Consider the following 15,304-nt stretch of genomic DNA (forward strand, 5'->3'; position numbering starts at 1 on the left):
GTTATAAAGGGCATTTCAATACTGGGTTTCCCGTTTGGCTGAACTCAGAAACAGAAGCTTTTAAGGGCCACGTTTGAAAATAAGGAATCTTGTCTCAGGGTTGGGTACTTACTTGGGGTACGTCTTCACTACCCGCCGTATCGGCGGGTAGCAATCGATTTCTTGGGGATCGATATATCGCGTCTCATCTAGACGCGATATATCGATCCCCGAACGCGCTCATGTCGACTCCATAACTCCACCAATGCGAACGGCGGTAGCGGAGTCGACATGGGGAGCCGCGGACGTCGATCCCGCGTCGTGAGGACGGTAGGTAATTCGATATAAGATACTTCGACTTCAGCTACGTTATTCACGTAGCTGAAGTTGCATATCTTATATCGATTTTCCCCCGTAGTGTAGACCTGCCCTTAGTTCCAACTTAGTCCACCCTTACCTATCTCAGAGCTCTAGTGACTCAGGCAGCTACAAAAAGAGCTCTTCTTGGTCAGGGCCCCAGGCTCCCTGTCCTTCTTTACCTTCACACCTGCTACACTCCCCTATGGTCACTAGGAGGAGCTCTAGAGTGGCCCTCACTAAAGCACAAGCTAATTTTATTCACATGAATCTCTGGGAATACTTGTGTGGTCAAATTACTTGTGCTTAAATGTTCTCAGGATTTGGGCTTACCCTTCTTGCTGGGGACTGGAAATATTGCCTCAGCTGGTCTACAGTTGCTCCCAACCCTTACACTCTGACATAGTTTAATGCTCTTTTTCAGCCAGGCAGCTGGTCAACTAAGATTGTCATCGGTTTCAGTCAAAGAAACACTCTTTCTGTGAATGGAATGATATGGCTTAGAAATTTAAACACAGCATCAGCATTTCATCACTTTCTTTTCTGTATTTTGTTTGGGATTGAAAGAAAAAAGTAAAGTCTTTTTGGTTTGAGTACTTGGTATTATTGGGCATCCAATATGCATATGCATCCAATATGCAAAGGTCAAAGTGATTTTATTGAATTTATTGTAGTCACTGGAAGGCCCCAACAAAATGAGGAATGGATCCCAAATGTAACAGGAGTAGCATCTTCTGAAACAGTAGTATATGGTATGGAGAATAAAATTTCATTGTAACTATTGGCGTAGTGGTAGTGATTAGAGGCTTCAATCAGAGATCAGTTCCCATGGTGGAGTGTTAACACCTTCAAGACCTAAGTTGTGGTCTATAATTACAGTTTGATTTTGGTGTGACTTGGAAAAAATTCCCACATTTCAATGGCTAGCCAGGTGGTGTGTTGTGCATGATGCTTAGTGTATTAATAACTGTCCCAGTCTCACTCTGTGCTCCCCCCTCACCCTGTCTGTTGTATCCACCCATTGTCTCATCTTATACTTGGATTGTAAGTTCTTTGGGGTCAGAATTGCCTTCTGTTATGTTACCAGCTCCTAGCCCCATGGGCGCTTGATCCTTGCTTGGTGCCTCTCAATGATATCACAATGCAAACAATATAATAGTAATTCCCTATTTTTCACACTATATATTACTGTTTCAGAAGATGCTACTTCCATTAGGTTTCAGATCTTTTTTTATTTCATTCTATTCTGCCAGTGACCAAGAGAAACTGAATTTTGGCCTCTTTGCATATTGGATGTCTGCTGAGAATGAAGAAAGAAGGCAGCTGCTACTAGCCAATAGTCATCTTGCGTGTGGAAAGTTTTTAAGAAGCTGTAACTTTTTTTTTGTATGATTTTAACTCTCATTAGGATATTATCCCTGAATGTTGGAAGTTCTGGGGCAACGTGTGTGTGTGTGTGTGTGTGTGTGTGTGTGTGTGATGCTTGTAGGCTCTTTCATTTGAGCAGTTCCAGCGGAGATTAAATACTACTTGTCTATTCAGCCCAAGTAGAGATCAGCATAACTGAAGAAATATTTTGATCCACATCATTTTGGTTTTTCCTGGTGAGCATCGAGATGGACCGAAGCTATCTGTTTCTGAGAAATCCAAGCTTTCATTAAAAAGCAAAAACGAGAAGAAATAAATCTTCCAGGCTTTATGATTGTAAAAATAATCTTCCAGAATGAGCCAGAAGTAAACTGATGCAGTGTGGTACCTTCTTGAGTTTGCAGACAGTTGAGGTGCCGCCGCTGCTGCTGCTGCTTATAGTTTTCTCAGCAGAAACAGGCTGAAATGAACAAGATGAGTCAGTTTCATTTCTTTTAGTCAGAAGCATGTAGATCGCAGTGACGCCGTCCCGTCTTGTGCTATGAGTAGCAGCAAAGACAGGCACAGGGGAGGAGAAGCCAAAAGAAAGCGTCTAGGCTGAGTTACAATTGCTCCTGCTTGCAGCAGCCAGTGGCCCTGCTGAGGAGTAGAGCAGTGAAGTTCTCCAGCGGCCAGGAAGCTCTGGAATGGGGAGAGGCTCCTCCCTTCCACCCGCTAGAGGTGGGGATGAGAAGGAGGCTAAATTTATCTGATACCTAGAGGTTGATATGAAAGAGGAGCCGTTAAGCAGGGTTCAAGTGAGGACTCTGCATCTCTATCAGGGGATGGCAGGGCTTCTGAATTACCACTCTTGCCTTTCACAGCTCCCTTGGACTAGTAAATGTAGTCCAGTGTCGAGTAGGTGTCTGGTCAAGTTTTCGAGTCCTGATCGAAGTGTTCTGGTCATTTAGTTTTAAAAATAACAATGTGAATGGACTGGCTCTGCACTGAAGAATTTATATCCCATGTAGGTCACAGGAGTATTTCCTAAATACAGTAAAAGTAAATGATGGCCTGAAACTTGTCTATAAAATGTAGCCCGTCGACTTGTGTGGAACGAATAAAAGACTTGTCATCCATGATGTTTAACTGTTTGCTTTGCAGAAAGAAACTGATGCTAATTTATTAAGGACACTTCTCCTGCTAATGGACACTTCTGGGTGGGTTGAGATGCAGGCAGTGTGTAGCTAAGGACACTTCTCCTGCTAATGGACACTTCTGGGTGGGTTGAGATGCAGGCAGCGTGTAGCTAAGGACACTTCTCCTGCTAATGGACACTTCTGGGTGGGTTGAGATGCTCCTGTGGCCTTTCCCCAGCCCTGCTGCAGTCTAGGTACCTTGCTCAGCTCCCAGCAGCCAGGCCCATCCCTCTCAACCTCTAGAGAGAGACTCTTGAGCTCTGGCTAGCAGCCCTTCTATAGGGCCAGCTGCGGCTTGATTGGGGCGTGGCCGCAGCTGAGGCTGCTTCCCCAATCAGCCTTCCCCAGCCCTCTTACCCTGCTGCAGCCTCTCCAGGGCTGCTTTTACCCTTCCAGGGCTGGAGCAGGGTGATCACCCCGCTACAGGGTACCACAAGGTTCAGCAGCACTGCAAGCTTCTCTCCTACTGCCCCACTAGCAAACCTCAACCTTGCTTTTGGGGTGGCCCTTGTCCTCTACTGACACAGTGGGGGTGGTTTTGTAATGCAGGTACCTGTTTAAAGTCCTAGGAACTGGCGTGTAGCCACCAACTCATTTCATGTGGACCATTGTAGTCATAGTTCTGACTTTCAGGCACTGAATCTAGCCCAGTTTGGTGAACCTTTGAGTTGAACAACTCTATATTCCTTCACCAGCCCTGGGAGCCGTCCATCCACCATTTCCCTTTTGCCTGCTCCTCCCTATTTTTGGGTGCCATTAGTGACGTGCTGAGCCTATCATTGCTGGAGCTGTTGAGTCTAAGTGAACTCAGCTGTCTGCTTCTCTTTAGATACTGTGCATCTGATATCTTTAGGAAACCAAAATACCAGCCAGTCTAATCTCTGCTCTCCTCACAATTGAGAAACCTTTGGCTTTCACCCAGCCGCCTGACTTTGCCATGGCTGCATTTCAGATGTAGTGTCTGTAAGATATTGATTTGCACCAGAGGAAGGCGGCAGGCTCGGGAGGTGGGAAAGAGAATTAAATTGCTGAATTAACCTTGAGTAAAACTCACTTTTCTCTTTCCCTCTCCAGACGCCCGTTTCCACCAGGAGACCGGGTTACCTTCAATGGAAGGGATTGTCTCTGTCAAATGTGTGCTCAGCCAATGTCATCCAGTCCAAAAGAGATCTCCAGCTCAAGCAGTAAGTATGCCATAGTCTTTCCTCAGCTTCTCATATGTTCAGGAGCCTCAGAAGTTTGCCATGTGTTTTAATTGTTTTGAAACCAACTTGGTTGATCCTTATTTGTTGTGAGGATTGTGACTAAGTTCTGATTTCTGGGAACCCATTACTTCTTAGCAAGGGCCCTGGAAAGACCTGTGTTACTGTGGATGGCAAACACCACATTGACAAGTTACAGTCCAAACTGAGTCACCCCAACCTCTGTCTGAAGCTATTCTGAAAGAAACAGTCAGTGTTCTTTTAATAGGCACCAAACGGGCTATTAATGGTGAAGAGGACGTTTCAGAATTTGTTGGTCATAGTTTTTCCCATGTGTAATTGCACAGGGTTAAGTGTTCTGTTTCAGAAGAGGGTGGTGTCAAGGGAAATACATTCTTGCCTCTAATCTGTAACATTTAATGTAATCACATTATCTTCTAAAAATAGTGCCACTATGATTGTCTGAATCATGCCTCCAGTACAATGATACTTATGTGAACAAAATTTCAGGAGATATTTTTATAAAGGCTGGGGGAGGGGAAGGGAGATAAGGGGATTAGAGAATGTATGTGCTTTGCTCCTATATTTGAATGCTTTTTAAAGCAAATAAAAGTTCACCCATCTACAATATATTACAGGGTAACAATGATTTTTATCCATGGGCATCATCAAAGTTAGAGATGGAAAAACCTTGTAAATGCTCCAGCTCCTCCCTTGAGAATGCAGCGTTGTTCCCTGCAGCACGTTCTTTAGTGACTTATCCAGTCTAGTTTTAAATCCCAAGTGATGATGCTTTTACCACTTCCCTACCTGTATTGGACCTGTGCAAGGAAAACTGCTCTATGTTTTGGGGGAAGAGTGGTAAATGCTTTGAGATCCTAGGATGAAAAGTGCTAAGTAAGGGTAAATCTAGCTTATATCCCTATTCTGTTGATGAGTAAACAGAGGCTCAGATGTTATGTGACTTGACTAAGATCAGTCACTTACTGAAGTGGAAAATGAAAACCTGGTCTCTCTACTCCTTGTTTCTCTCTAATTACTAGATATACTCTCTCCCCAGTGTCATGAAATGCCTTGGAAGTGAGTCATCTTATAAATTGTAAGTGCAGGGACCGAATCAGTTGGGGAGAATACAGTTACCTTTAGGGCTGTTCGGAGATCTAAGGGACAATTTGGTATTTTAATACCAGAGACACTTCTGAAGCCTTATGAACTAATGTAAATATCCCAGAGGTACTGCAGACATGGGAATGACCTGGGATCCGAGAGATCCACGCGGGGATCAACGCCTTGAGTTATTGTCTGTTAGGGAGGATAGTCCTCTAGGATCATACAAGCTGCTACTGGGTGGAGGGGGTTTGGCGGGGCTGGCAGGCTCCCTACCTAGCTCCACGTGGCTCCCTGGAAGCGGTGACATGTCCCTCGGCTCCTAGGCGGAGGCACGGCCAGGGAGGCTCCATGCACTGCCCTGAGTGCTGGACCTCCGCCTAGAAGCCGAGGGACACGTCACTGCTTCTGGGGAGTCCCCAAGGTAAGCACGCCCAGAGTGCTCACCCCCTTCCATACCTCAGCCCCCAGCCCTGAGCTCCCTCCCACATCCAAACTCCTGCTGCTGCTGGGGGGGCTGCGGTGGCCCGAGATTGCCCTAGCCGCACTGGCTGCTGCATAAGTCACAGCAGTCTTGGAAAGTCTCAGATTCTGCGACTTCAGAAAAAATGTTTACATTGGTTCTTGTAATCTATTATAGCAACTTTCTGCTAGTTTTAATGCTTCATGAAATGATAGAGTTAATGATTCTAAGGAATGGTAGGAGGAAAAACAGCAGGATAAAGGCAATGGGCTTCCAGGTGGCAGATTTTAGGAAACTCAGAGAATTGATAGGTAGGAGCCCATGGGAAGCAAGTCTAAGGGAAAGGAGAGTTCTGGAGAGGTGACAGTTTTTTGAAGAGACATTGAGGGTAAAACAGCAAACTAGGCTGATATGTAGGAAAGATAAGAAGTACGATAAGAGGCCACCCTGGCTTAACCAAGAGATCTTCAGTGACCTGAAACTGAAAAAAGAGTCATACAAAAAGGGGAAGCTAGGTCAAATTACAAAATAAGTGAGTGTGAAAAACCAACACAAACATTTAGGGACAAAATTAGAAAGGCCAAGGCACAAATGTGATTAAACTAGCTAGGGAAAGCATTTTACAAATATGTGAAGCAAGAAGAAGACCAAGGACAGGATAGGCCCACTAGTCAATGAGAAGGGGAAGGCAATAACAGAAAATGCAGCAACAGTTGAATTGTTAAATGCCTTTTTTTTTTGTTTCAGTTTTCATCAAAAAGTTAACAAGGATTTGACAACTAATGTCCTGAACACCAGTGTAAATGGAGTAGGATCTCAGGCTCAAATAGGAAAGTACCAAGTTAAGAATTACTTAGACAGGTTAGGTGTTTTCAAGTCACAGGGCCTGATGAAATACATCCTAGAATACTTAAGGAACTGGTTGAAGAGGTCTTTGAGCCATTAGCAATTATCTTTGAGACTCTTGGAAGATGTGAGAGATACCAGAGGACTGGAAAAGGGCAAGTATAGTACCTATCTATAAAAAGGGAAATAAGGACAACCCCAGGAAATTATAGACCAGTCATCTTAACTGGAATGGTAGTGGAGCACATAATTGAACAATCAATTGGTAAGCACCTAGAAGAAGAAAATAAGGTGAGAAGTAACAGTCATCATAGATTTGTCAAGATCAAATCATATCAAGCCATCCTAATATCCTTCTTTGGCAGGATAGCAAGCGTTTTGGATAGGGGGAGGCAGTACATGTGGTATATGTTGACTTTAGTAAGGCTTTTGATACTGCCTTGCGTGACCTTCTCATATACAGTGCAGAGAAATATAGCCTAGACTAACCTGATATAAGGTGGGTGTACAGCTGGCTGGAAAAGTGTACTGAGAGAAGTTATCAGTGGTTCACAATCAAGCTGGAAGGGCATATTGAGTGGGATCCCACAGGGATCTGTCGTGGGTCGGTTCTATTCAATATCTTCATAAATGATTTAGATAATGGCATTACAAGTACAGTACACTTAGCTTGCAGATGATACCAAGCTGGGAGGGGTTGCAAGCGCTTTGGAGGACAGAATTAAAATACAGAATGATCTTGACAAACTGGAGAAATGGTCTAACTTAAATAGGGTGAAATTCAGTAAGGACAAGTGCAAAGTGCTACAATTTGAAAGGAATGATCAGTTGCACAAATACAAAATGGGAAAGGACTGCCTAGGAAGGAGTACTGTAAAAAACGATCTGGGGGGTTATAATGGATCACAGACTGAATATGAGTCAATGTAATTCTGTTGCAAAAAAGTGATCATTCTGGGATGTATTAGCAGGAGTGTTGTAAGCAAGACACTGGAAGTAACTCTTCCAGCGTACTCAGAACTGATAGGGCCTCAGCTGGAGTACTGTGTCCTGTTCTGGGCACCGCACTTTGGGAAAGATGTGAGCAAATAGGAGAAAATCCAGAGGAGAGCAACAAAAATTAGTAAGGGTCTAGAAAACATGACCTATAAGGAAAGATTGGAAAAAATTGGGGTTGACTAGCCTGGAGAAGACTGAGAGTGGACATGATAATAGTTTAATTACATAAAAGGCTGTTAAAGAGGAGGGTGATCAATTGTTCTCCTTAACCGCTTAGGATAGGACAAGAATCAAGGGAAATTTAGGTTAGACATTAGGAAAAACTTCCTAACTGTACGGGTAGTTAAGCACTGGAACAAATTACCTAGGGAGTCATTTCTGTCATTGGAGATTTTTAAGGTTAGACCATCACCTGTCAGGGATAGTCTGCTTCATCCTGCCGCCGTGCCGGGGACTGGACTAGATGACTTATTGAGGTCCCTTCCAGTTCTACATTTCTGATTTCCTGCATTCTAAGAGACCACAGAAAACAGGAATTTTGTATTATGCTTGCGCCTAGAGGTCCTGATGAGAGGTGGACTCCCACTGTGCTAGGTGCTGTAAAACCACCATAAAAGAGCCCCTAAGAGCTTTAATGTACTGCTTGGAAACCTATGTATGTCTTGTGATTTTGCGAATGGACTTGTATCTAGATAGTTATAATTTCTGGAGTTTCTGGTCATTTTAGTGCAAAGTTTTACCAAAAAGAAGAAAAATAAAGGTGGGTGCAGGATGTGTTTATAAGGCTCAGAGAGTCTAATGAAGAGTCCTCTTAATGTATTTCTTCCAAGCTATGCCAGGTGACTGTCACTTCAAATCTGTGGCACAGTAGACTTAAAAGCTGAGAGATCTTGCCAGCACCAATGGGTAAATTGTAACTAGTGTAAAATATTCCAGATCTCCTCCACTTGCTCCTGCAGGCTGAGTCAGTCAGTCATCAGTCTTTCCTAATGTCTTTTCCCTTCTTTTCAGTCATGTTTGTAATGCAATTCCATTCAGAAGAGAATCTCGTTCTTTGAATGTGTCTGTTTTATGTCATGTACTGTGGTCAATTTCCCCTCGTTATTTTTAAGTAGATTAACGGGGAAGCTTATTTCAAAGAAAGTAAAGGTGGGGGTGGAGGAATGTGGTAGCTGAAAGTCAGGTTTGACTGCCTGATGTCAATCCACTCAGCACACTGGTGCCTCCTGCTGGCTGTCTTGGGGATTAGCACTGCTGGTCAGTACACACTCTCCTGATGGTCAGTACCCATTCTCCATCTGCTCCCGGACCCACGTTGCTCCAAGAACTGCGGCATCATCTTCAAGACACAGCCCCCCCACCTGTCTCATGTTCTGTGCTCCCCCCTTTCAGGGGCCCTGCAGTCAACGGTCCAGCTACTTCCCCAGTGGTGAATATTGGGGGACCTGGGCCTGCTCACTACTCTGGGTCCCAGCCCAGGGACATTGTACATGGCAACCACTTGCTGTATCACCTCTAACTTAGTACATTTCCCTGGTCCACTTCCCCATGGCCCCAGCACCTTCTTCGCCCTTACCTCAGGGCCTCAACATTCTAGTCCTAGCAGAAACCAGGAGATCCCTTGTTTCTGCCCAGCACTGCTCTGTCCAGGGTGCTAGCTTCCATCCACCTGCAAGGCATCCAGTCCTCCCTCCTTGAGCTCCAGGGAGGCACTGACCCTGCTCTGCCCTGCGGCTCTTCTTATATGGGCCTGCTGGGCCCGGATTGGCTGCTCTTTGCAGCCTCTCTTCTATTGGCTGTGTCCTGAGCAGCCTTCTTATGGCTCTATGAACCCCTTACAGGCCAGAGTGGGGTGGGCGCCCCATCACAGTTCCCACTAGAGTGTTTTTTTATTTTATTTTTTTATTTACAATGATATTAACATGCAGTTTGCTCATCAATGTTACTTCAAAGTTCAGACAAATGAAAGGCAAGTTGACAGCTTTTCATGGAAAGTTTCAAGGGAAAGCAAATTTCTTTATATACAAGAGTTAATTCTCTTTAATAAGATAACCCTAATATTACTGCAACCTTCTCTAATGCAATATCAGTGGAAATCAGAAGGAAAAGCTACTGAATAATTCATCTCTTGATTTTCTCTGGAATTACCTGGGGCCCTACTATAACCTTACCCCTTTTACATGCTTGATGTATTTCCTCAACTCCAAACACATTATCTTTAACAAGTAAGGCTTTTTTCTGTACCTCTTTCTTCTGGTTTCCTTGGACCTCCTCCTCTTTCAAAGTACAGCAGCAAAGTCCTAGTAGTCATCATTTGTAATGTAAGCACACCAGCCCCGTAAATATCCCAACCCCTAGGTGGTGACTTATTCTTATTGATGTTAACAGAGAATCTGAGGTAAATGCCTGCAAATAGCTCTGAAAATGTAATGGATTGTGTTTGGTACCTTAACTTTGTTTTGTTTGACAACTTGATAAATGTGAAGTGATCTGCAAAGGTGAGGGGATATATAGCCAGATGCCTAGTAGCTCAAATGTGATGAGAAGTGATGGCATTTTAAAGATGCCAACGCTGGGTGGGGAGAGGGTGTAGGGACATCAACTGGAATTTTAAAAGTGCATTGCTGGAGACTCTTGTGCCTTAAAAGTTCAACCCCCTGCCAAAGACACTAAAAGTTACCTTCCCTGTGGATAAGTAAGAATGGGATAGTTCTGTCCAGTTCATTATTGTGTGTGTATTTTCTACCATGTCTAGGTTTTTTATACAGTTTTCTGATCACTTTCCTCTGCACATTTTTCCCCAACTTTTTTATTTCATGGTGGTGTATTATCCAGAATCCTATATACATACATTATCTTGGTTCATCTTGTCTCCCCAATGTGGCTGTGGGGGATGTTTGACATCTTTTTGGCAGCAATGTAATTGGTATGTTTGGTAGTGAGCATTGTGTTTTTCAAGTTGTATTCAGATCTGCTACATGATAGCCTCTTTCCCACAATATTTTTGATCCCATTTACACCAAAGTCCTAATGAACAGTCCCGTTGTAGAATTGTTGATTACACTGCTTCTCTGAAGACCTACTGTACTTCAGACCGGGAAACAATGAGCCGAAGTGTGGTGTTGGGTTTTTTGGTTGGTTTTCGTTTTGTATTGTCTGAATAATCCTGGCTTGTTGCCTCAATGTTGTTTTTTGAGAAGGCTGCAGGGTTATGCAACTCTGTGGAGAGGAAGGATTGTCTAGGGATTAGGGCTTGGGAGACCTGGGTAACTGTCCCAATTTGTTGAGCTATTCCTTGTCAAATGAAAACCAGACTTCACAGGACTGTACATCCAGAACTAGCCTAACTCCCTTTCCAAATCACAGCTCAGAAGGATTGCTTTCACCAGGCTTTCACCAGGCCATAGGTTGCATCTGGAAAAATGTGGGGGGGGGAGGGTTGCCTGAAAATGGAGCATAAATCCACTAAAGCGGCATTCTCTAATGTAGCAGTCTAGGGAACCTTGGAAGATTTTGTTATGGCTTAGCTCAGGCAATTCCGCTTTCTCAGCCTCCGGTTATTGTAGGACACAGCATGTTAGCTTTGACCTGCCTCAACCGGCTGGGACTGCTGCGTGGCAAGCCCCTGGCTGTTGGCCAGGGGGGGCAGCCCCGGAGGGCGGAGAGTGTCTATTGCATTATGTATGAGCTGATATGCTGCTGTTTGTATAAAATGAGCATGCTTTGTGTTTGTTTTAGGACTTCACCCCAGGCCGAGCTACAGGGCGCTGGGTCCCCGCCTCAGTGACAGCAACGTTTGGGGTCCCCGTTGCAGATGTGTCACTTTACCTTCATTAAAGCCAATTACTCTCAGTGTGGAGTCGGTCTCGTTCTTGCAGAGTACCTCGGACCCTTTTGGGCAATAACATCTGCCTTTGGAAAAAATATAATGGTGTGCCTATTCTATGCTGAAGTGCCCAGTGATACCACTCAAAGGAACACCCAGAATTTCTGGGCCAAACTGATTTGGGTTACTTCATATTGTGTATGGTGCAGTACAACTATTTTACTATTATTATTCGACACATGCTACTGTGTTTAAGTATGTTCCCATGCAGACAAGACATGGCCCATGATTTCCAAAAATTGGTGCCAGTTACCAACTCACATAACCAACTTGCATGCACAACTGTAGTAATTACAGTTACTCTTTTTGTTTGTTTGATACTTGTCCCCATTTGTGTGTGTCCCTGTCCCACGCCTACAAATGTAAGCTCTCTGGGGCAGGGTGCTCTGAACTTGATTGGGTCTTTAAGGCCCTATTGAATACAAATAAACCCCCCAATATCTAATAAGCACCTGGGAGAGAGGCTATCATTTACTGTTTTAGCATCCCTGTTCCTTTCGTTAAGATATGATAGAGCTCCCATTCTATATATGAACTGAGACCTCCAACAAGTCTTCCAGTAAAACTGGGATCAAATAATTTTACGTACCTGATATGCCTGAGGTTAAATGGAAGCTGGAAAAAATCAACCATCACCCCTCTTGTACCCTACCTCCCCTCAAAAACCACAAACCCTTTCAGGTCATCTTTCTACATAACAAAGAATAAAAAAGAGAGAACTGGTCCAATTATTAAAATTTCCTTTGTAGGTCACCATTAAACACTGACTTTCTGATTATAATTTTTAACACATTAAACCCAGGATTTAACCTGATTGATGCTGTCAGTGTCACCTCACAAGTAATTTCCCTTTTATTATGTATTAAGAGAGCTGTCATATACTCAGCAAAAATATAGGATGGTTTATTCACAGGCATAACTGCTGCTTCTTCCCTTACAGGTTGCTAGTCTGAACAAAATGGATTTAACATTTCCCTTTAATTGTAGCCACAGTGAAACGTCTGCAACTAGAATTTTTCAGTGTTTAGCCACATTCTGCCCAGGATTTTCAAAATTTAGCTCCTTCTGCTTCTTTCACAAGCAGCCCTGAAACTTCCTCACAATTTGAAGTTTGTTGTAAGGACAAATCTAGAACTTGAAAAGGAATTATTTGGCCATGATATATGCAAGCAAAGGATCTGCAGTAACTTTTGCTTGCAAAAAGGATATTAAACTACGTCCAACTCTTGTGGCTGATTTTTCTGAGTTCGCTCTAAGGAAATATCATTTGATTTCCTAATGCATGTTAAAAACTGCAGTGTTTGAGTATTGTGCAAACCCTTGGCACACAGACAGCCATGCCTCAGAATAAGACAATGGGCCCAATTCTGCCTCAGGATAGGCACTCACAATTTCCACTGACTTTAGTGGGTGTATCTGAGGGCAGAGCATGGCCCTTTTGGTTCTCAGAAATCTCTTACTTAACTATGACTCTTCCAAACCCACAGGTAACATTGTGCGTGTACAGAGAGAGAGGATAGAGCTTGGGATCTGTTGGATTTTTAACAAGGGGCACCAGTCAATCCTATATATTCCTCTTTAACTCATCATAGCACCAGGTCACTGACTTGTCCTTGTAATGTCCTTGTAACCCTGTAGCCTTCAGTGGCTTTGCATGTTAGGAATGTAGTGAATCTGAAATTTCACCTCCCTTTTCATATCAAATAAATTCATGTGCATTAATGAGCTGACACAGAGTTCATACACAACTTCCTTTCTGGCAAGAGCCAGCATACTCTGGATTACTAATTCTGGGTGAAGTTTTATTAGATCACTCTGGTGATCATCAGGTTAATCTTTCTAAATGATTTTGGTGGATCACGCCTATGATTCTAATTGTACCTTAATCTAGGGGGATTTGCAGTATACTTCCTAGTCTTAGAAGCATTTGCACCATGTGAATTCTTTAGTTTTATTCTTTTGGTAGCCTGCTTCCTGGTCCTTCCCTCCTGGCAATGGTAGAACTGAGGACTAGGAATCTGGATTTCAGGGTTTGGTTTCCAGCACTGCTGTGCTGTAACTATGGGCATATCAAATGATTAGCCTCAGTTTACCCAGCTGCTAAATGGGTAACATGAGTCCTAACTCTCAGAGCTGTTGTGAAGGTTAATTTAATCACTGCTTATAAAATGCATTGAGATTCTGCAATGAGAGATACTATGGAAGTGTGCAGTACTGTTAGAATTCTAACTCCTATGCACCAGGAAGCAGAGTAGCATTCTAATTGAATGTAAGAGTCCTTACAGCTAGAACTAGTCAGAAACTTTTCAGTGGAACAATTTTCCATTAGAAAATGCTGCTTTGCTGAAATCTAAATTTTTTTTGGCAATGTGGTGATTCTGGTGGTGTTTTCGACAATTTTTTTCCAAATGATTAAAAATCGAAATAGTATTTTGTTCTCTCATTTCACTTAGAGCTTCACATTTTTGACATCAAGTTAACGTGTTTGGACTTGATGTTAATATAATATTAAAGATCTATAATATTTTATATTTAATATATTTATCATAATTTTTTGACATTACAAAACTAAAGTTTTCAATAAGGTTGTTTAAATGTGTCTGAATCAAAATGTTACAGAATTTCTATTCCACAAAACGTTTTGAGATTTTTGACTCTTGATCTTGATTTGAGATAAAAACCAATTTTGAAATCTCAGAATTTCCTGTGGGATGGAAATTCTGTTTTCCAACCAGGTCTACCTCCAACAGAATCATGCTGGGCTCAAGGAACGCCTCCGCCTGCTCAATCTCTTAGTGTTTCCCACTGTTCTGTATTTTCATCCCTGTCTCGAACAGGCCGTCCCTAGGATGGCATTTTGTAGACAGAGCTCTGCCTTTGACCCCTAGTTGGTCTCTAGTATGCAGGCTGTGCAGTTGTCCCTACTACTTCTGGTAAGCTAACCCCAAGTTATGAAAGCACTTTGCTAAACCTTGCTCCTTTTTGTTTTTGTCTTGGCATTTCAAGGGGGATCGTAGGATGTAGCTCTTCCTTTGTAATGCTTCTTTCCGATGTGTGGGGCTCATAGCTGATATTGAGGAATAACTCAACAGTGCGGGGTTGCGACCATTTTGCCCTTCCCATATTACTAAATGACCGGAGCATCCTGACCCAATCCCGGGCAGATGGGAAGGGGGCCTGGGAGTGATCTAGAATCAGGCACGGTAGAGAAAAGGTTGAGAACAACTGACTGATGCCCTAGAAGAAATGCAGTGACCCCAGCTCCTTCACATCAGCCAGGATGCTAGTGTTCCAAGGTAGATAGTGTAGGGTGGAGCAAAGATTGATTGCTCAGTGGTTATTTGGTATTTTCTCTCCCTCCACTTGTCCAGCACTTCAGTAAAGACAGGCTGCAAGGCGGGGTCTGAATCGAAGCCTTTCTCTCCACATGTACAAGCTTAGTTTGGAAACTGTCCGTGGTTATTTACAGCAGATGTACTGCATACCCTGTATATGCATAATGGTAGTGACAATGGCTTCATTGGCCAGGAATGCCTTTTTCGTCTGTGTGCATTAGGCATGGCACAGGCAGCCCTTCCTTCCTGATGTGGGTCTTATCACTGCTATCCAGACCAGATCTCCATATTCTGAACATAAGGCTATCCTTGAAAACCACTTGGCAGTTTCCTCAGGTGCAAAATCAGGGCTGATAGGCAGGAGGAACACATTTCATCAGTGCTCTGCAGACTGCTTTGGCTTTCTTTTCACTTCCAGGTGCAAGCCGTGGCATTGATGTTGATCTGCAAAGCCCTGTATGTCACCCTTTGGATAGTGCCTCTCTCCCTATGAATCACCAGCGCATTTGAGGGCACGTGATGTGCTTTTGCTAGCAGTTCTAGATTTGTACATATGGGGGTTTCTGGCAGGGCGTTGGTCTGAC

General features: G+C 43.5%; 1 protein-coding gene across 15 annotated transcripts in view; it reads left to right on the forward strand.

Moving 5' to 3' along the window:
- Window positions 1-15,304, forward strand: part of ABLIM1 (actin binding LIM protein 1) — a 206,504-nt gene that overhangs the window by 67,289 nt on the left and 123,911 nt on the right. For all 15 annotated transcript variants that reach the window (XM_045022891.1, XM_045022892.1, XM_045022899.1 and 12 more), the window contains exon 4: window positions 3,957-4,066. In XM_045022891.1, coding sequence (XP_044878826.1) covers window positions 3,957-4,066 — 110 coding nt within the window. The remainder of the gene's footprint in view (window positions 1-3,956; window positions 4,067-15,304) is intronic.

Source organism: Mauremys mutica, chromosome 7, assembly GCF_020497125.1.
Source record: "Mauremys mutica isolate MM-2020 ecotype Southern chromosome 7, ASM2049712v1, whole genome shotgun sequence".
Taxonomy (NCBI): Eukaryota; Metazoa; Chordata; order Testudines; family Geoemydidae; genus Mauremys; species Mauremys mutica.